Below are 22,621 nucleotides of genomic sequence, written 5' to 3' on the forward strand. Positions count from 1 at the left end.
AACTAAATTTAGGTAGCTGTCAAAGCAACATTTCTCATTCTTATTTAATGTTTTTTTATTTAATTATTAAAATAACTAAAACTAAAACTCAAAGCAAATATATATATATATATATATATATATATATATATATATATATATATATATATATACTAAACCTAATAAAAAAAATTACAAAAATTACAAAAGCAGGCTTCCATAAATCAGGGTTATTTTTGTTACTTGAACTGAATACTGGAACTGGAAAAAATACATATATTTTTTAAAAGAAATAAATTAAATAAATAAACATTAAACTTAATTTAGGTAGTTGTCAAGGCAACATTTATAAAAAAAAAAAAAAAAAAAAAAAAACTAAAACTGATAATAATAAAAAAAACTCAACAAAATTACAAAAATGGGCTTCCATAAGTCAGGGTTGTTATTGTTAACTAAAATACTAAAATAATAATAATTATTATTACATAAAAATTGTAAATTAATTAAAATTAAACTTAATTAAGGTAGTTGTTAAAACAACATTTCTCATTTTCATTAGGTTGAAGTACTAAAATAACAAAAACTAAAACTTAAAAATATATATTTTTAAAAAACCTTAAACTAATAAGAAAATAAAATGCTCAACAAAATTACAAAAACCTAACAATGACATGAAAACAGAAAGTATAAAAAAAAAAACTAGTGAGTGACACAAAAATAAAATAAATTTTGTAACTAATAAGATGAGCTGTAAATCTCACCATACATCAATACTAAATCAATTGAGCATCCCTGTTAGCGCTGTCCTGTGTAATTGTCTCCCCCTGCTGGTTGATGTAATCTAACTCCAATTATCCGTAAGTGTTTCAGAGCTGACGCTGATTTTTTTTTTTTTTTCCCTGGGCACCTGAATCTCATGTCCTTGGAAGCTACAGCACTTCCTGGACTTAGTCCATACTGTTCATTAGCGCTTGGCAAGAAAATACGAAAGTAACATGAACCAGGCAGAAAACTTCAGATACAAAAAAGTTTTGCAACGCTTCCCGTCTCATGGGAGTAATGTTATTTTCTCAGCTTTGATAGAACTGAAATCTTTCCAGCTTTCATGCTTTTATATTATACACAATGGTAGTTGTTTCCAATGTTGTAAATCAAAAAAACCTTCCTAGATTCATTACTTTAAAAAGCTGGCATGAACAAACACAGGACTCATTAATTAACAACTCCTGGATGCTCTCGTAAATCTGGCCGGACAACATGAGCAGACATCATAAAGGAATTAATGCGGCACGTACGAGTCCTCGTCCTCTGCGTCTTCATCACATTCGGCGCCGTACTTGCAGTTGCTGCATTTCGTGACTTTCTTGCCCGAATCTGTGCCTGATCCTTCATATTCTGTAAAACAGTTATTTAAAAAAAATACATTTAATTAAAGCATTTGCAATAGCACTGAAGAACACTGAATGACTGTTGCTGCCTTGTTTGTTTATTTATTTTTAACCTGTACTTAAGTAACTTTTTCAGCTGTTTTCCCCCTATTCGTCCTTCACAGCTGTCCATTAGATTAAACTTGTACAGAATTTACTTTTTAATTTAGAGTGTGTTGTGTTCACACTTGTAGTTTGGTTCGTTTGATTCATTTGGTCCGGATCAAAAAGGAAAGTTATACATTTTGTCCTGTCTGCTTAGCGTTCACACTGGCATTTTGAAATATTGCAAAGGCATAGTGATACGTTCACAACCTGATTGCGATATAAACTTGCAATTATTGCAGTTCTAAGAACATATCAATGTTTTCCCCCCCAAAATTAGACTTTAAAACTCGCAATTGTGAGAATTCAGAACTGCGACATATTTCTCAGAATTGTGAGATATAAACGGACAATTCTGACTTTTTTTCTAGCAAATTCGAGTTTATATCTAACAATTCTGTTTTTTTCTCATGCAATTTAGACATTTTCTCAGAACTGTGAGATATAAACTCGTAATTGCGAGGAAAAAAGTCAAAATACTAAGATACAAACTTGCATTTGAGAGAAAAAAGTCAGAATTGCGAGTTTTAATCTTGCAATTCTGACTTTTTTCTAGCAAATTCGAGTTTATATCTTGCAAATCTGTCTTTTTCACGCAGTTTTGACTTTTTATCAGAATTGTGAGATATAAACTCGCAATTGCAAGGAAAAAAGTCAGAATTGTGAGATATAAACTTGAATTTGCGAGAAAAAGTCAAAATTGCATTAAAAAAATCAGAATTGCAAGATATAAACTTTAAATTGCGAGGTTTAATCTTGCAAATCTGACTTTTTTGTTTCAAATGCAAGTTTGTATCTTACTTTCTTTTTTTTCTTGCAATTGCAGGTTATATCTCACAATTCTTGACAAAAGTCAAAATTGCATGAAAAAAGTCAGAATTGCGGGATGTAGACTTGCAATTCTAAGACCAAATCAATGTTTTTTTACCCTCAAAATTGGACTTTATAACTCGCAATTGTGAGTTTATATCTCAATTCTGTTAAAAAAAGTCAGAATTGCGATACAAACTCATAATTCTGACTTTTTTATATAGAAATGTGAGATATAAACTTGCAATTGTAAGTTATAAAGTCAGAATTGCGAAATAAAAACTTACAATTCTGACTTTTTTCTTTCATGCAAGTTTATATCTCAGAATTACAAGATATAAATTCGAATTTGCGAGACAAAAAGTCAGAATTGCGTTTTTTCATGCTATTTTGACTTTTTCTCAGAATTGTGAGATATAAACAAGCAATCACGAGAAAAAGTGAAAATTGCGTAAAAAAATCAGAATTGCAAGATATAAACTCACATTTGTGAGAAAGTCAGAATTGCTTTATAACTCACAATTTGACGTTTATATCACGCAATTCTGACTTTCTTTCTTGCAATTGTTAACGTTTATCACATAATTCTGAGTTAGAATTCTAAGTTTATATTGCAATTCTGACTTCAATTCTCAGAATTGTGAGTTTATATGTCACAATTTTATAAAAAGAGTTTGTATCACTCAATTCTCAAATTGTGAAAAGTCTCAATTCTGACTTTTTTCTCTCAAATGCAAGTTTGTGTCTCACAATTCTGACTTTTTTCTCACAGTTTTGAGAAAAAGTCAAAATTGCATGAAAAATGTTTGAATTGCGGGATATAAACTTATATAAAGTCCAATTTTGAGGGGAAAAACACTGATATTTTTTTTTAGAACTGCAAGTATAGAACCTTTTTTTATTGTATATTCAGTGGCAAAAAGGGCCTTCCATATTATAATGATATCATTATTGGGCATTTGATTTTTGTTATACTAAATTACAAATTGTTCAAAGAAATAACAAATGACTTCTTTAAGTCTTAGGGAAAAAAAACACTATAATATATTTAATATATGTAATAGTTTACATTTTGTTTATGATTATAATTATTATAAACATCTTTATTAATATTATTTAATATATCTCATATATAATTTGTGCTCTGCATTTCACCCATCCAAGTGCACACACAGCACTCAGTATTATATAAAATTGTTGTATATAACTTCATACATTCAATACGTATACATACTTATATATACTATTATGAAATCCTGAAGGGAGCAAGCCTAAAATGGAGAAATTACCAAAACCTTTTAGAATTTACTCTTTAAACAAGACTGATTGTTTAAAAAAAAATGTAAATGTACGATTAAAAATACTCAGTGGCATAGCATAGATTTCAGAAGTGACCGCTGAGCGAGTACATACTCAGCAGCACTTGAGTTGCGTTCCTGCAGTGGTCTGTAATTTGCTGTAATGACAGCTCTAAAGCCTTCATCTTTAAAACCCGCACCAGGGGAGGTTCAAACCCAGCGCAGCGCGGGGTCACTCTTTTATCACAGAACTGGCAACTTCAGCACGACAGGGCTAAAAATAACCTCAGACGGCATGTTTTGGCTGATCTACAGCGCTCTGGAGTGATGGGAGGTGACCTGCTTCTGGGATAATTTGAAGTCTGTAGGTCAAAATCCTAGAAAGGACTACATTCCAGTTTCCCTGATATTACCCTTCCTGCTGTATGGTCAGAAAATAAAAATATGAGGAAAAGAAAACAAACCTCCGTCTCCAGATCCCGAGCTGCTATCTGAAACAAAAGAAAAGCATGTAGGACTAATTATAACTTTCCATTTATAAATACATCAATATATGTCAAGAGTTCATACAGTGGTAGCAGCGGCGCAGCTGTCAGAGTCTTTGTATTATGTATTATTAACATGCATATCAAATTATTATGAGCCATGGCATGTAATTTGTGGATGAAAAGTAATCATGAGATTAATTAGAGCTAAAAATAAAGGTTGTCATGTATCAGATCACACACTGATCTTTAGAGTCTGTAATATAAAGCCTCTTCATATACACAGCATGTTAAAATACCATTTCTGGACCTCAAAAATCAATCTCATTTGCAAACGTACTTCATCTTTATGTCTCTTGATGGCAATTTTCCGTCAATTAGAGGCCCATCAAAAATGTATACTAAATAAAATCAGATGAAATTAACTTTTATTTGAATAAATATCTTAATAATGTGCACAGTTCATATACAAATAAATATAATAATCATGGAATCCATTCATAAAAATGGAATTTACTGTATAATGTGCAATGTCACTTAATTTGCCTAATTTTGGATTTAAAAAATATTAAAATGAGGTAAATCTAAATGCGATATGGAGTAGTGTCTGTGAATATTACACTAAAAATATTAAACTGTGAAAATAGTATTTAAATATGAGTCCTGTCTTTTTTGTGTTCTCAGTTTAACTTAAAGAAACTGTAACAGAAATTATTTGAATAAAATAAATCATTTAGAGATACTTCTGATTATTAAAATTTAATGATGGAAAACAGAATTTAGTATATAAAGAACTGATTTGAGAAAAATTTGAGAAAAAAGGTCTTTTTTTTTTTGTTAATAAATTGCTGTTAAATTGTGTATGTTTCATGATTTTAATTAACTGGGCATGCTTTTTGATTAATACAATTTTTAATTTTACCAATAAAACAGATTCTAGAAAAATCTAAATGGGGAAAAAAATTAAACAGAAAAAATGGAATTTGAAAAAACAAAAAACAAAAACAGAATTTGGGAAAAAATAAAACAGATTCCATAGGGCCCTAATAAAAATGTATTTTATTTAATTAATGTACAAAATGCAATCATGGTCCAAAATTATGAAAAATGTCAGAAAATGTCATGAAAATGACAGAAATACCCCTGAAATTCATAATGAATATGTGGGGCATATATGGGTCAAAGACAAAAAAGGTTTTAGTATAAAAACAATAAGTGTAATTCTGCTTTAAATAAATATTAAATATTAAAAAGTTTTCTGTTTAATTTAATTGCATTTTTGTTTTTGTTTTTCTGAGCAAAAAATAAATATTTTTATTTATTTATAAAAGACACCCACTAAAATGTAATTCAGTGTAACAATCTAGTCAGGCATATTTACAACAAAAATCAATTTATGACATATTAAATGACAAATTACTTTCACCATAAATACTAATTAGTTGTAATTCTACTTTTTTTTAAAAAATTTGCCACTTCCCAGGTTTGCCTATTTGTCAGTAAGATTGTTTTTACTCATTTAAAATTGAATATGCTTTAATATGCTTATTCTTTTATTTATATATATATATATATATATTCTTTTATATATTTTAATAAGTACAAGTCAGTATAAGCATGTAGTTTGAAATTTTACTTAATTTTGTTTGACACCAAATGACAATGTAACATTATTTTAACCAATTTTTGACAACTTGAAAATTTCAAATTAAGATTTAAAACCTTAAAAATAGACACTTTACTTAAATTTAATGTGCTTTCTATAGACATAAAATCACTTTTGTAAATTTATTTTGTCTTGGACATCTTAATGTCTTTGACCCATATATATATGTAATAACTCAGTTATTTATATATAAATAACTAGTCACCACAAAAAGTCAACATCGCAGATCGATCCTGATTGTTGCAGCATCTTAAAAAAATGTTCTTGTCTGACTTGTTCTAATAAAACGTGCACAGTCAGTGTAATATGAACTAAGACAGAAGATGTTAGGTTTACATTTCAGGAAGCGGAGGAGACGATCTGGACTCACCAGGATAGCATGGGCCCTCAGAGGCCAGAGAGATGGGTCTCTGCTGGGTACAGGCTGCTTGTTTCAGATAGCACTCGTTCTGATAGGTGTCTCCGTTTGTACCGCACACGGGGATGTAGTTTTTAGAGCACTGCGGCAAACACAATACATGTGGGAGGCTTCTCAGATACAGCGAGAAAATTGGTGGTTTTGAATGCAGTATTGAATTCAGCCACTTCAGATTTTTCACATTAATATGTTTGAGAGAGCTCACTGATCAATGAGGGGGAAAATGAATGCAGGTAAATGCTAAAGCATTGATTTAGGGTTTTAATTTGAGAGGTTTCCTGAAGCACAGTCGTAGAAAAATCACAATGTTCAACGATTTTTCTAGTGTACTTCACCTAAAAAAGAAAATGTGCTGAGAATGGGCTCAACCTCAGGATGTCCAAGATGTAGATGAGTTTGTTTCTTCATCAGATTTGGAAAATGTAGCACTGGGTCCACTGTGGTGAATGGGTGCCGTCAGAATGAGAGTCTAAACAGCTGTTAAAAACATCACAATAATCCACAAGTAATCCACACCATCAATTGAAGTCCTGAGATGTGAAAAGCTGTGTATTTGTAAGAAGACAAATCATAATTAATATGTTTTTAACTGTAAACCATCATTTCTGGTTAAAATATAAAAGTCCATAATCCATAATAATGCTTCCTTCAGTGAAAAAAAACATCCTCTATTTTTCTCTCACATCAATATCCACCAACATATGCTTGTAACCTGTGCATATTTCTCTTATGATTCTGAGAATTGCATGATATAAACTCACAATTGCGAGTTATAAAGTCAGAAATGCATGATATAAACTCATAATTGTGAGTTATAGTCAGAATTGCGAAATATAAACTCACATTTCTGACGTTTTTTCCTAGAATTGCGTGATATAAACTCAGAATTGCGAGTTATAAAGTCAGAAATGCATGATATAAACTCATAATTGTGAGTTGTAGTCAGAATTGTGAAATATAAACTCACAATTCTGACGTTTTTCCTCAGATTTGCGTGATATAAACTCAGAATTGTCAGTTATAAAGTCAGAAATGCATGATATAAACTCATAATTGTCAGTTATAAAGTCAGAAATGCATGATATAAACTCATAATTGTGAGTTGTAGTCAGAATTGCGAAATATAAACTCACAATTCTGACGTTTTTCCTCAGATTTGCGTGATATAAACTCATAATTGCGAGTTATAAAATCAGAAATGCATGATATAAACTCATAATTGTGAGTTGTAGTCAGAATTGTGAAATATAAACTCACAATTCTGACGTTTTTTCCTAGAATTGCGTGATATAAACTCACAATTGTCAGTTATAAAGTCAGAAATGCATGATATAAACTCATAATTGTGAGTTATAGTCAGAATTGGAAAATATAAACTCACAATTCTGACGTTTTTTCTTAGAATTGCGTGATATAAACTCACAATTGTGAGTTATAAAGTCAGAATTGAGAGATATAAACTCACAGTTCTGAAGTCTTTTCCTCAGAATCGCGTGATATAAATTCACAATTGCGAGTTATAAAATCAGAAATGCATGATATAAACTCACAATTGTCAGTTATAAAGTCAGAAATGCATGATATAAACTCATAATTGTGAGTTGTAGTCAGAATTGCGAAATATAAACTCACATTTCTGACGTTTTTTCCTAGAATTGCGTGACATAAACTCATAATTGTGAGTTGTAGTCAGAATTGCGAAATATAAACTCACAATTCTGACGTTATTCCTCAGATTTGCGTGATATAAACTCATAATTGCGAGTTATAAAATCAGAAATGCATGATATAAACTCACAATTGTGAGTTATAGTCAGAATTGGAAAATATAAACTCACAATTCTGACGTTTTTCCTCAGATTTGCGTGATATAAACTCATAATTGTGAGTTATAAAGTCAGAATTGAGAGATATAAACTCACAGTTCTGAAGTCTTTTCCTCAGAATCGCGTGATATAAATTCACAATTGCGAGTTATAAAATCAGAAATGCATGATATAAACTCACAATTGTCAGTTATAAAGTCAGAAATGCATGATATAAACTCATAATTGTGAGTTGTAGTCAGAATTGCGAAATATAAACTCACATTTCTGACGTTTTTTCCTAGAATTGCGTGACATAAACTCATAATTGTGAGTTGTAGTCAGAATTGCGAAATATAAACTCACAATTCTGACGTTATTCCTCAGATTTGCGTGATATAAACTCATAATTGCGAGTTATAAAATCAGAAATGCATGATATAAACTCACAATTGTGAGTTATAGTCAGAATTGGAAAATATAAACTCACAATTCTGACGTTTTTCCTCAGATTTGCGTGATATAAACTCATAATTGTGAGTTATAAAGTCAGAATTGAGAGATATAAACTGACAGTTCTGAAGTCTTTTCCTCAGAATTGCGTGATATAAATTCACAATTGCGAGTTATAAAATCAGAAATGCATGATATAAACTCATAATTGTGAGTTATAGTCAGAATTGCAAAATATAAATCACAATTCTGACGTTTTTTCTTAGAATTGCGTGATATAAACTCGCAATTGCGCGTTATAAAGTCAGAATTGAGAGATATAAACTCATAAGTGCGAGTTATAAAGTCAGAATTGTGAGATATAAACTGATATATAAAATTGCATTATATAAACTCACAATTGCAAGTTATGGCCAAAATACAAGTCCATAATCCATAATATCGCTTCCTTCAGTGAAAAAAAAAAAAAACAGCCTCTATTTTTCTCACATCAATATTCACCAACATATGCTTGTAATCTGTGCATATTTCTCTTCTGATTCAGATGAGACTACTTTATTACCGGAAAAAAAATATTATGGACAGAGGACTCGTAAATTAGCCAGAATCAATGGTTTCGAAGCTAAAAACATCTAAATTATGCATTTGTTTCTTACAAACACTCAGATTTTTACTTCTTAGGACATTATTTGATGTTCTGGAGTCATGTGGATTATTGTGATGTTTTTGTTTGGAATCTCATTCTGACGGCACCCATTCACTGCAGAGGATCTATTAGTGAGCAAATGATGTAATGCTACATTTCTCCAAATCTGTTCCCATGAGGAAACAAACTCATCAACATCTCGGATTGCCTGAGGGCAAGTAGTTTCAGTGAATTTTCTGAAGGATTTGTTTCATAAAAGCAATGAACAGCATTAAAAAGTAATCAAAAAAGCTATACCTGAAACTGGCATACGCATTTGATGTCACCGCCGTTGTTTTGGCAGATGCCATTGTAACGGCACGTGGTGGCGTCACACACACGCAGGTCGCTCTTCTTCTCTGACAGATCTGACAAGACAAAACAGAGACTGATTGAACACCAAACATTTACAAACTTGTTGATCTTGATCATATTGCAAGGTATAAAACCATTTTTACTTATATGCTTGTTTCTCTCAACTTTTCTCATGGAGCAAAAAACACGGAAGGCATTTTTACACCACAAAATGAACTAAAATCAATACTTTTTCCTGTCAGAATTGCATGGTAAATATATGTTTTATCTAACTTATTCAGGACTGGACTGCCAATGGTGGCCTCTCAAAATACAAGAAGTTCAGGTGGCCAACAAATGTGTTTAATGAGTCTAAATGTGGTTATGCTGTGTTAATGGGGGTCCATATGAGGGTCCATCCGTATACCATAAACGAACCTTCTGTATCTGGAACCAGGAAGTTAATTTAAAGTTAAAACTCTAGTCCAGGATCAGCTTCATCCACCCATTATCAAAGCTGTGAAACGCACTGATCTGAAATCAGACTGCGGCCTAGGAAGCAGCTGTACAGAGCATGTGTCCAACAGCTGTCAGCAGTCAACTGTCATTCATATTTTAGACCACTAGCTGTGAGTATGAAGCCTATTAACAAAAATTAAACAAGGCTGGGTCCTCCATCTGACACACAGCTGGGGCTGACAAACCTTTGAGACAGGGATCAAGAAATTGTTCACCCAAGAATGAAGCGCATGTCATTATTTATTTACTCTCATGTTGTTTTAAACCTATGGAAGCCCAATTCCGCCACTGAGTCAGAATTGTAAAATATATACTCACAATAATGACAATTTTTCTCAGAATTGCAAGATATAAAACACAATTCTGATGTTTTTTTTCTCAGAATTGTGTGATATAAACTGATCCTGACTTTTTTCCCTCCGAATTGTGTGATATAAATTCACAATATTTGAGTTATAGTCAGAATTGCAAGATATAAACTCAAATCTGACATTTTTTATTGGAATTGCATCTTATAAACTCCCAATTGCGAGTTATAAAGTCAGAATTGCGAGATATAAACTCACAAATTTGATGTTTTTCCTCAGAATTGTGTGATATAAACTCACAACTGCGAGTTATAAAGTCAGAATTGCAAAATATAAAACACAAAAACACAATTCTGAAGTTTTTTTCTCAGAATTGCATTATAAACTCAAAATCCTGACTTTTTTCTCTCAGAATTGTGTGATATAAATGTACAATTGCAAGTTATAGTCAGAATTGCAAGATATAAACTTAAATCTGACATTTTTTTCTCAGAATTGCAATGTATAAACTCACAATTCAGACTTTTTTAAGAATTGCATGGCAAACTCACAATTGTGTCTTATAAAGTCAGAATTACGAGATATAAACTCACAAATCTGACGTTTTTTATCAGAATTGCGTGATATAAACTTACAATTCTGACTTTTTTGAGGGATTGAGGGATATAAACTCAAAATTGCAAATTATAAAGCCAACTGCAAGAAAAAAACTCACAATTCTGACCTTTTCTCAGAAATGTGTGATATAAACTCACAATTGCGAGTTGTAAAGTCAAAATTGCGAGATATAAATTCAGAATTCAGACTTTTTTTCAAAAATGCGTGACAAACTTTTTTTCTTCTCAAAATTGATATATAAACTCAATTTGCAATTCTGACTTTTTCTCTCACAATTCTGACTTAACTCCCAATTGTGTTATAAAGTGTTATAAATTTGCGTGTTTACATTTTGCAGTTATAACTTTATATCTCACAACTGCAAGTTTACTTCTCGCGATTTTGAGAAAAAAGTCAGAATTGTGAGATAAAAAGTCGCAATTACCTTAATTTGAAAAAAAAAATTGTGCATAATAGTCAAGTGGTAGTAATATTACACTTTTTTTCTTAATTCACTGTTTTTAAATGAATGAAAACAAAGCACTTCAAAGCAAGCTAGGCGGCCTCTAATAACAATTCTCGCCATTATCCTCAGGATATGAATGAAGATTTCATATAAATTAAGAACAAAGCACCACAAAGCCATGCAAATAGAGGGCAGCGGGCGGCTGTAACCCTCGTGTAAATGCAGGCAGATGAGACGAGGCGCAAGACAGCCCGTTAATGAGGAGCAGACACTTAAAGCCACTACAGACGCTTCCTGGCATTCGGCCGAGGCGCGCTTGCATTTGGAAAACTGCTCGAATGCTGCGGCCACAGAATCCCGGCCAAGTGGTTTTGGAGGAATGAAGTGCTCCAGATCAAACCAATGCACAGACTTCAGACAAGAGAAGTTTGGAGGAGCAGCTTGAGAAGTTAATTAATAAGGCTGTTTAAATGAGATGAGAGGTTAATCTGTGGAGGTGTTAAAGTGCTGTGATAAATGATGTGTTGGGCCTGGCACCTGTGGGAATAGACCGACTGATAATAAGTACACTGTTAGAGCGAGCTGGATTTCACAGCATGAGTACAGTAATGCCTTTACAGTGTTCTTAAAGGGATAGTCTTACCCTAAATAGACAGCAACGCAACCGACACGTTCAAAAGGCCCAGAAATGCTCAGAAAACTCTTGAATTTCATCAAAAATATCTTAATTTGTGTTCTAAAGATGAACAAAGGTCTTACGGTTTGGAATGACATGAGGGTGAGGAAGTAATGACAGAATTTTCATTTTTGGGTGAACTATCCTTTTAAGTTTGTTGTGAAAAATGCCAACCGATAAGGCCGAACCTTCACATTAAGCCTCATTCAACTCCTAGTCCCGTCATGGGACGTTTCTTAAACGTCCCTCATCTGAACTGACCCTTTTCCAACTGCACATCTCCAAACAAACACAGAGCACAATGTGTGCGGGGCAGAAATGGGGCAGAGGGGAGACCCAGATCTCACACTGAGCAAAGATAATCAGAGCAGCCATGGAAATCAATGGTGTTTGAAAGATAAGGACATCAGTCCATTGCCTGTAGCCAAACAGCTCATCCGCTCAAGACCAGTCGATACTCATCTCCTCAGTGGGTCAATAGACCCCGCAAAGTGTCTCTTATTAAAAAGGAGGAAGCTGTGACGTTATATCTCAACTTTGGGCCCACATTCCCATTTAAAGGACGTTTAACTGCTAGTTGCTTTTCTCAGCAGCTCGTCAGCAGCTTATAACATTTTTCACACATTGAAGAAGTTCTTAAAGGAAGTCGTATAAATATGAGTCTAAGGGAGCTGTGCTGCTTTTGCCATGTTATGCAAATGAAACTTTAATGACCCTGGTAGACCAGCAACATGAACCAGTATGGAAATTCAAGCATGACTTTTCAGCAGGGATTTTTGTGGAGTCCAGGGCTGTGAATACAGACCCAGTTTAGGTTGTGGAAAAGTCAAGTTATAATACAACTTTACTTGTAATTATAGATGGCTTACATATACAGTTGAGGTCAAACGTTTACACTGTCAGAAAAAATGCGCAAAATTTGTACCTTCATGGGTATAACGGCTTGTCACTGGGGCAGTACCTTCAAGGGTACACCCGTTGTACCCTTTCACATGGGTACATATCTGTACCCTTGCAGTATGTACCTTACAAAGGCAAATATGTACCTCTGCTGACTAAATTGTACCATTTAGTGCTATAGTACCATAATGTACCTTTAAAAAAGGTGCAAATTCGTCTTTTTAAGGGTGCTGCCCCAGTGACAAGCCTTTTGTACATTATGGTGGCAAATCTGTACTACATACAACACATTAAAAAGGGCAGGATGCTGTTTCTCACATTTATTAAACATTCAAAACATTGCATTCTCACATTTTTCACAGGATGAATGTTTTAAGCTCAATCACAATGTCATAACAGGATGCATATTGCAAAATTTTACTTAAAAAAAAAAAAGTTAATTTTTATACACCTTAATGAATTTTTTTATTTAGTACTGACCTGGATAAGATATTTCACATAAAAGATGTTTACATATAGTCCACAAGAAAAAAATAATAGTAAAAAAAAAAAAATGTCCCTGTTTACATATGCTTGATTCTTAAGACCATGTTGTTACCTCAACGATCCACAGATTTGAAATCCATCTTTTAACATTGAGGACAACTGAGGCACTCATATGCAACTATTACAGAAGGTTCAAATGCCCACTGATGCTCCAGAAGGCAACACGATGCATTAAGAGCCGGGGGTGGAAACTTTTGAATTTGAAGATTTAAATTATTTAAATTATTTTGTCTTCTGGAAAATATGTAAGTATCTTCTATAGCTTCTAAAGGGCAGTACTAAATGAAAAAAATATGATATTTAGGCAAAATAAGAAAATGACCACATCTTCATTCTGTCCGAAAGTTTTCACTCCCCGGCTGTTAATGCATTGTTTTTCCTTCTGGAGCATCAGTGAGCGTTTGAACCTTCTGTAATAGTAGCATAGCCCTTCAGGTGTCCTCAGTGTGAAAAGATGGATCTCAAAATCATACAGTCATTGTTGGAAAGGTTTCAAATACACAAAAATGCGTAAAAAAAACAAAGAATCTGTGGGACCTGAAGGATTTTTCTGAAGAACAGCAAGCAGTTTAACTGTTCAGGGCAAACAAGGGACTCATGAACAAATATCACTTAACAAAAACACAGCTGTGGATCATTCAGGTAACAACACAGTATTAAGAATGAAGTGTATGTAAACTTTTGAACGGGGTCATTTTTATAAATTCAGCTATTATTTTCTCTTGTGGACTATATGTAAACATCTAAAAGTATAACAACTAGTTCCGTCTCACTTATACACAATTTTAACTAGCTACTCAAATTCAGCTTAAACGTGCGTTCGGAACAATAAAGTAACCCAATCTCTCAGAGCGTGCGCTCTAGGCTGTGCTGTAATTGTATAAATGTAAACTGCTGCGAGGGACGACAACATTATACGCTTTTTCTCCATTCTGTAGTGCCTCTTTGCCTCTGGCATATTAGGGACACACTCACAAAAAAAGACAATGCACATATTAAGAAGCGGAGGAAGACTGTTGGGTGATGGGTATAGCTAAAGGACAGAGACACTCAAGGCTACTTCAAAGAAGCAGAACGTATATCATAACCAGGAATGCATTGCACTTTTGGCTTGAGGGTTGTGGTGGTAAACATCCTAAAAAGAGTGGACGACTAGAGCTGTTGTTAATGAGTTCCAACCAGAATCCACTGCAGTGGACTTGTACTGTTATAATTAGATCAGTCAGGTCTTTGAGATCAAACAAGCCCTGATACGGATCTCTTAGTCTAATGTTGTGAGATCAAAGATTTGAAGGTATGAAGCTATCAGCCATTACTGTGAAGGAGTACAAGGTTTGTACAGTCCAGTGGTCAGGAACCAGCTTTGATCTGCAAGATGGTTTTAACATTAATTTAAAGTGATAAACTTGGTTTAACCTCAGTTTGGCAGTGAATTATTTGGAGAAATATATCTTTCACCGCAATCCCAACAAGTTATAGTCTTGTGGTAAAGAATACCACAACTATATATACAACCTATATACCAGAGGCATCAACTAGAGGTAGGAACCGGTTCTTCTGAAGTACGCAAGGAGAACTTTAACCATCAAAGTGATGGTGTAACTACAGACGTAGAAGGAAACAAAGGCCTACCAGCATGGTCCATTTGGCAGTGTCTGTGGGTGGGAGTAATTGTGGTTTACTGTGGGCTGGGCCTCTTTGAAGGCACCATCTGTGAAGGGCTTCCTTAAAATAATTGCCTCTTAATTATACGCCGGTGTGCAACTGACAGAATCCACAAGCATGACATCAGAGTTAAGCACTTTAGGACCAAAACACACCTTGACAGTATGACGCAAAGTGCTACATGTCAAAAACAAGGAATTATAAAGCTAAGTAGCCTAAAAGTTTAAATATGATCATTTGTTTTAAATGCTGATTTTTTTTTTGCCATATTAGCTTATTATACAACGACAAATCTAAGTAAAACATTGGTTTATATTTTTAAAACATTTGCTGAAGCATTCCGACCAGCTTCACACAGAAACACTGAAACGCTCAACCAATGGTGTGAGTTTGAGGGCGGAGCTATCTGTTTGTCTGACCAATGGCAGGAAGGCGAGTATATGGGAGGCCTGATTAAAAGCAAACATTAATTCTGTGACTCTACACTTAAAAAAAATAAAAATAAACGAGTTATTGCAGGGATGCCACCGAAAAATCATTTTCCTTAAGAACACTAAAAAAAGAGTTTAAAGAAAATTTTTATATTCTAAAGAACATTTTTCCACTTGTAAAGAACTTTTTGTACAAGTTAAAGTTTCTTTGAATGTTAAAGGTTCTTCATGCAACCACAGACGCCAATAAAGAACCTTTATTTAAAAGAGTGTAGAGGTGCAGAAAACACACATTACATCTTTAAACCAGCTACACAAAAAAATAACAACTTCAGCATCTTAAAAACAGAAGCCACCAAGGACTTTCTAATCCCAGCTTAATACATTTTTAATTTTTAATTACAATTTTAAAACAACTGTTGAAGCATGCCGACCAGCTTCACATAGCAACACTGGCTCAACCAATGGTGTGAGTTTGAAGGCGGGGCTATCTGTTTGTCAGACCAATAGCAGACGGTTGCCCTTTAAACCAGCTAAACAGTTAAAGAATGTTAACTTATATCCAATTAAACATTTTATACTTAAATTCTACTAAGCATAGCACAGTATTTTAGCACCTAATACAGAAAGTCACCAAGGATTTTCTAATTCCAGCTTAATATGCGAAAACAAACTACCAGTTTACATTTGTAAAACATTTGTTGAAGCATTCACTTCTACATAGCAACACTGGTTTAAACAATGGTGTGAGTTTGAAGGCAGGGCTATCTGTTTGTCTGACCAATGGCAGAAGGGGAGTTTTTGGCGAAATCTGATTGAAAACATTTTTTTTCTATGATTAGTACGCAGAAATGATTAATTTTACCCTTTAAACCAGCTAAACAGTTAAAGAATGTTAACTTATATCTGATTAAACTTTCTAATCCCAGTGTAATATGCAAAAACAAATCTAAGTAAACCACCAGTTAACATTTTTAAAACATTTGTTGAAGCATTCACTCCTTCATAGCAACACTAGCTCAGCCAATGGTGTGCGTTTGAGGGCTGTTTTTCTGACCAATGGCAGAAGGAGGAGTGTTTAGAGAAACCTGATTGAAAACAATCATTATTTGTGTGACTCTTTGGTGCGGAAATTAAATTTCGCCATTTAAACCTGCTAAACAGATAAAGAATGTTTACCTATATCTGCTTTTCAGATTAAATTCTACTCAGCATAGCACAATATTTCAGCGTATAAAAAGGAAGCCACCAAGCACTTTGTAATCCCAGCTAAATATGCAAAGACAAATCTAAGTAAAGTTTACATTTTTAAAACATTTGTTGAAGCATTCCAACCAGCTTAACATAGCAACACTCGCACAACCAATGGCGTGAGTTTGAAGGCGGGGCTATCTGTCTGACTAATAGCAGAAGGGGAGTGTTTGGAGAAACCTGATTGGAAACAATCATTTTTTTCTGTGATTAGTAAACAGAAATGATTAATTTTACCCTTTAAACCAGCTAAACAGTTAAGGAATGTTAACTTATATTTGCTTAAACATTTTCAGCTCAGATTCTACTCAGCATAGCACAAAATTTCAGGATCTAAAACAGAAAGTCACCAAGGACTTTCTAATCCCAAACCACCAGTTTACATTGGCATAGCAACATAGCAACACTAGCTCAACCAATGGTGTGAGTCTGAGGGCGGGGCTATCTGTTCTTCTGACCAATGGCAGAAAGAGGAGTGTTTGGGAAATCTTATTGAAAACAGTCATTATTTAAGTGACTTTATGGTGCAGAAATTACACATTTCGCACTTAAAATTGGTAACTTATATCTGCTTAAACACTTTCTGCTTAAATTCCACTAAGCATAGCACAATATTTCAGTGTCTAAAATGGAAGCCACCAAGCACTTTGTAATCCCTGCTCAATTTACAAAAAAATAATCTAAGTAAACCACCAGTTTACATTATTTAAAAAAATGTTGATGCATTCATTCCTACATAGCAACCGTGGCTCACCCAATGGTGTGAGTTTGAGGGCGGGCTATGCGTTTATCTGACCAATGGCAGAAGGGGTAAATAAAGGTCCAAAAGGTTTTTTTGCAAGGATTTTGGCCCCCAAAAGAACCTTCCTTAAGTTTTTATTTATTGTGATGAACATTTTAATAATCTAAAGAACCTGTGCCATGAAAAGATGCCATGGATGTTAAAGGTTCTTCAATAATGAACATTTATTTTTAAAAATGCAGTGGTGTAGAAATGACACATTCACCTTTTACACCTGCTAAACAGTTAACTACATAAAATCATTTTCAGCTTAAATTCTACTAAGCATAGCACAATACTCTGCCGTCTTAAACATAAAGCCACCAAGGACGGGCTAAAATAGCGTGACAACACGCAGGGTGAACATATTGCCTTAAATGGGTTCGCAAGCGCCCGCTGCATGCACACACATGCATTATGCAAAGCTTTGCAATACCGCTTCCCTCCGGTCGACCCCTCGCCCTGTCACGGTGGACGCCATTGATTTCAGACCTATGGGCTACGGGGAAGCTGTGCATAAAGCATCTCCCTCGCACTGGAGTGATTTAGAGGCCGTTTGTCTGTTCAATGGAAAGCCATTAAATTGACTGATGAGTATAAGAGTTGGGTTTTCATATCCAGCCTTGCTTTAGAACCCCGGCATCCTTGAAAACAAAACGGCGGTTGCATGTCAATTGATATTCTCTCGAATGCATGCGCTTTGTGTTGTGAGCGATGTGTGTTTCAAGAGCGGTCTGGAAATGGGCTGAAGACTACTTAAAGAAATCATTCTATGTAGCTTCAGCGCTTCTCCATTAATGAGTCCAGATCAGACAAAGATTGCAGCTCTGATTGGTAAGTGCACAGGATGTACTCAACAGTAAATGCTATTTAAAACACATTATCTAATGACATTATCTAAAATTCAAATGGCTTATTTAAAGAATAATAGATTAGATAGAGATTAGATACACTTAAGAGTGAACAAGTGAAGTTTCTGTTCTCTTGGTAAGATCAGAGATTGTGATGTGATTTTGGGTCACAGATGACTTTGACTTCTATGTATAAAAATATATAAATATACATTTATGTTAACATTTATTACAATAGTTATATAGTAAATGTTGCGCTAAAAATACTACATTTGTGACCCTGGACAACAAAACCAGTTATAAATGTATGAGTTTTGAATAAATAGGTTTTCAGTTTGAATTCTACTAAGCATAGCACTATATAACTGAGTAATTACTGAATAAATAAGCTTTCCATTGATGTATGGTTTGTTAGGACAATATTTTGCTGAGAAACAACTATTTGAAAATCTGGAATCTGAGGGTGAGAAAATTGCCTTTAAAGTTGTACAAATGAAATTCTTAGCAATGCATATTACTATTCAAAAATGACGTTTTCGGGTAGAACATTTCCAAAATATATTCATGGAACATAATCTTTACTTAATATCCTAATGATTTTTGGCATAAAAGAAAAATAGATCATTTTGACCCTTACAATGTATTGAGTTGTGCAAAAAAAAAGAAAAAAATTTTTTTTTTGAGAAAATGGCCTTTAAAGTTGTCCTAATGACGTTCTTAGCAATGCATATTACTATTCAAAAATTAAGTTTTGGGGTAGAAAATTTCCAAAATATGTTAATGGAACTTAATCTTTACTTAATATCCTTATGATTTTTGGTATAAAAGAAAAATGGATAATTTTGACCGATACAATGTATTGTTGGGTCATGCAAAAAAATCTAAATATTGAGAAAATCGTATTTAAAGTTGTTAAAATTAAGTTCTTATAGCAATGCATATTACTAATCAAAAATTACGTTTAGATATATTTTCGGTAGGAAATTCACAAAATATCTTTATGGAACATGATCTTTACTTAATATCCTAATGATTTTTGGCATAAAATTTAATTATAGACTCATGCAATGTATAATTTTGACCCATGCAAAGTATTGTTGGCTATTACTACAAATATACTCATGCTACTTTTGACTGGTTTTGTGGTCCAGGGTCACATTTTAGAAAAAATAAATATGAAACAATAACTAATCCAAATAAAATGCAACTGACAAACAAATTTGAAAGCACTTTCGGTGTCAATGAAACTACAGTATTTTGGTGCCAATTTAGGTATACTAATATTTGGCCCAATGTGTTAGGCTTGTAAAATGCTTTTATTTACACAAATTTTTCAGTTTTTCTATTCAGCTCATGCCAGGGTAATACTTATTAGGTCTAAACAGATCACAAAAATATTAGTATTTTTCACTCAAAAGGATATTTTGTACACTAAACAAACTTTGAAACTGTGTTGCATCACCAATTCTATTCCTGAGGCAAAACCACTCTTCTCAGGTATGTAATTTGATATTTATCTAAAATGTGAGGGTGAAATAATTGCATTCTAATTTATCATTTGCTGACAAGTAAAAGCAAGAAATGAAAGCAGAGATGCAAGCGTAAATATTGATCAACTGAAATCCAAGATCAAATTCCAGGAACTTCATCAATACAGAAATCACATCTGGGTTTTTAAATATATATACAAAACACACTAACATGACAATTAAACACACTTTTCTTAACGCCCACAACACTGACAACTTGCCAAAATACATCCTTCAATAAAAGAAACACCACTAATGCAACAGCCAAAAATAGCATGTCTAATAAATTAGTGACACTAAAAAGAAAGGTGCTTTTTCTCCTTGTGGTCAGTGCTATCCAACTGCTGAGGGCAATTCGGATGCCCCTGAGACTTGCTCCATTGTGTTCCTGCCTTTTACAAAACCAGCCCCGGCGCTTATGCAGGACAGCCACTGATTAAACCACTGGTGACTGGAGCTTTGAATCTGAAAACACTGGCGCACAATGGCCGCTATTGTCAGCTGCTTTTCCTCCTATTAATTCTAGGTGACAAAAAGGGTGTCAGGATTTAAAAAAGAAAGACAGCAAGAGGAAAAAAGCGCCCATCTGGAGAGTTTACATTATATATAATGACCCAAAAGACAGAGATGAGCTTTGTGTTAAAAGGTTACGTCTTAAACGGCTACTTTGTGAGTAAAAAGTCATCAGGTGAAAGCATACGAGTTGAGCCAACAGGCTTAAAATGTGCATTTACACTTAAAAATAAAGGTTGTTCAATGGCATCAATGGTTCTATGAAGAACCTTAAACATCCATGCAACATTTCAAATGTAGAAAAGGTTCTTTAGATTTTTCAAATGTTCTTCAAAAAGGTTCTTTGGGGAACCAAAAATTGTAATTAGCTAATGAAAAATCTAGGTTCCAAAAGGTTTTTTTTGCAGTGATGCCATAGAAGAACCATTTTTGGTTCCCCAAAGAACCTTTCAGTGAACAGTTGCTAAAAGAACCGTTTTGAAGAACATTTTAAACATCTAAAGAACCTTTTTTCAACTATAAAGAACCTTCTCTGCGTTTGAAAGGTTCCATGGATGTTGAAGGTTCTTCAAAGAACCATTGATGCCACCAAAGAAAGTGTATATTTGTAGCAATAGCCAAAAATACATTGTATGGGTCAAAATGATAAATGTTTCTTTTATGCCAGAAATCATTAGAATATAGTAAAGATCATGTTTCCATTAAGATCTTTTGTAAATGTCCAATCATCTCAAAACTTAATTTTTGATTAGTGATATGCATTGCTGAGAACTTCATTTGGACAATTTAAATGCAATTTTCTCAATATTTAGAATTCCAGATTTTCTAAATATTGTCCTATCATAACAAACCATACATCAATTGAAAGCTTATTTATTTAGTTTTCAGATGATGTATAAATCTAAAAAATAAAATAAAATTGACACTTATGACTGGTTTTGTGGTCCAGGTTCACAAATTGTTCTTCTATGGCATCACTGTAAAAACACCCTTTTGAACCCTTTATTTTTAAGCGCGTATATCCATCTAACTATAATAACAAACAAGTTAAAGCTTTAAACACTAACCTATACAACCCTAATAATCAACTACTTTGACAGGGAATAAACTCCTCTAATCTTTAAGACAATAACTTAGATACGGTTGAAATCTATTATTCAATCTACAGCACAAATAAGATCACAACACCTTTTCAAACAGGCCTCGAGCCTGAAAAGCCCCCCTTCAGTCGCCATACGGGACAGTATGGACAGCATGGCTCACTGTTGCCTTATTAAGACGCATGCATGTGGCTTAAAACATTATTATCCTTGCCAAAAAGGAATAACCATGCGCAAAGCATTAAAAACGCAGGAGTCTGATTTATAGAAAGCTCTTTACACAGCTGAGGAGAATTTTTAGTCACCCCTGATCTGATGAGAGTGATGTTATAGGGTGGGGTTCAGCTTCCCTTATATTGTCTCACCTGATCTGGTGCATGAAAAGATGGATGCTAGACTCGAGCCCATGCAAAATCGAGATAATATATGCACACCATGCAAAATTGCTCCATGCATCAGTTTATTTAGTTTCGTTTTAGCATCCTGCACTGCCTGCATCTCAACTCGTAAGCCTCCAGAGGCCATGCTTGAATCTCCATCTTCAACAATTGTGCAATATCTGCAACAAAGATAGGAAAGTGAGCATGCATTTCCATGCAACGTATGAAATTGCGAACGCATACCTAGGCAGCCTTTGCCTTTGCCGGTCGCACAGTCAGTGTTCTGCGGGTGGGATGACTGGACGGATCCGAGCGCTGGGCTGAGGATGACGGTCAGCAGGCAGAACACAGACAGTTCTGGTCGGGTCCACCTTACGAGCCCGGTGCCTAGTAACATGATGTATGTGTATCTCCTCTTTGACCTGTTAAATAAAGGCGCAGGGGAAAAGAAAAAGAGCAGCAAGCTGTGGAGGATGCGGATAAAATATCCTTTTTAAAACGTGTTTGTGTCCCAGGAAGGCCGACGGAGCCTTATGAGCATCACTCCGGTTAAAAACAACCCTGCATTTCGATCACAAGCACATTTGCGGGGATTCGCTGTTGAGCTGTCGGTCTGCCTTTGTGTGCATCTCTTGCGCGTCCGCTTTTCGCTAGCTGTGAGGAAAAGGCGACGCGTATCGATG

At 34.1% G+C, this 22,621-nt stretch overlaps 2 protein-coding genes across 2 annotated transcripts in view; one reads left to right on the forward strand and one right to left on the reverse strand.

Moving 5' to 3' along the window:
• Positions 1-22,621, forward strand: part of atg9b (autophagy related 9B) — a 38,440-nt gene that overhangs the window by 13,468 nt on the left and 2,351 nt on the right. Inside the window, exons 11-12 of the mRNA XM_073830602.1 lie at positions 22,186-22,321; positions 22,454-22,559. Of these exons, the coding sequence (XP_073686703.1) occupies positions 22,186-22,321; positions 22,454-22,559 (242 nt within the window). The remainder of the gene's footprint in view (positions 1-22,185; positions 22,322-22,453; positions 22,560-22,621) is intronic.
• LOC141300598 (tomoregulin-1-like) lies at positions 1,244-22,605 on the reverse strand. The gene is made up of 5 exons (XM_073830885.1): positions 22,182-22,605; positions 9,390-9,499; positions 6,141-6,270; positions 4,084-4,110; positions 1,244-1,374 (listed from the first exon to the last, which is right to left on the reverse strand). The coding sequence occupies exons 1-5, from the start codon at positions 22,333-22,335 to the stop codon at positions 1,259-1,261; spliced, it is 537 nt and encodes a 178-aa protein (XP_073686986.1). The 5' UTR covers positions 22,336-22,605; the 3' UTR covers positions 1,244-1,258.

Source organism: Garra rufa, chromosome 24, assembly GCF_049309525.1.
Source record: "Garra rufa chromosome 24, GarRuf1.0, whole genome shotgun sequence".
NCBI classification, from domain to species: Eukaryota; Metazoa; Chordata; class Actinopteri; order Cypriniformes; family Cyprinidae; genus Garra; species Garra rufa.

Coding starts and splice junctions, on each gene's coding strand:
- LOC141300598 (XM_073830885.1), bottom strand. CDS start 22,335: ATGTTACTAGGCACCGGGCTCGTAAGGTGGACCCGACCAGAACTGTCT. Junction 4,111..6,140: donor TGAGGGCCCATGCTATCCTG/GTGAGTCCAGAT, acceptor CTTTTGTTTCAG/ATAGCAGCTCGGGATCTGGA. Junction 1,375..4,083: donor CTCGGGATCTGGAGACGGAG/GTTTGTTTTCTT, acceptor ACTGTTTTACAG/AATATGAAGGATCAGGCACA.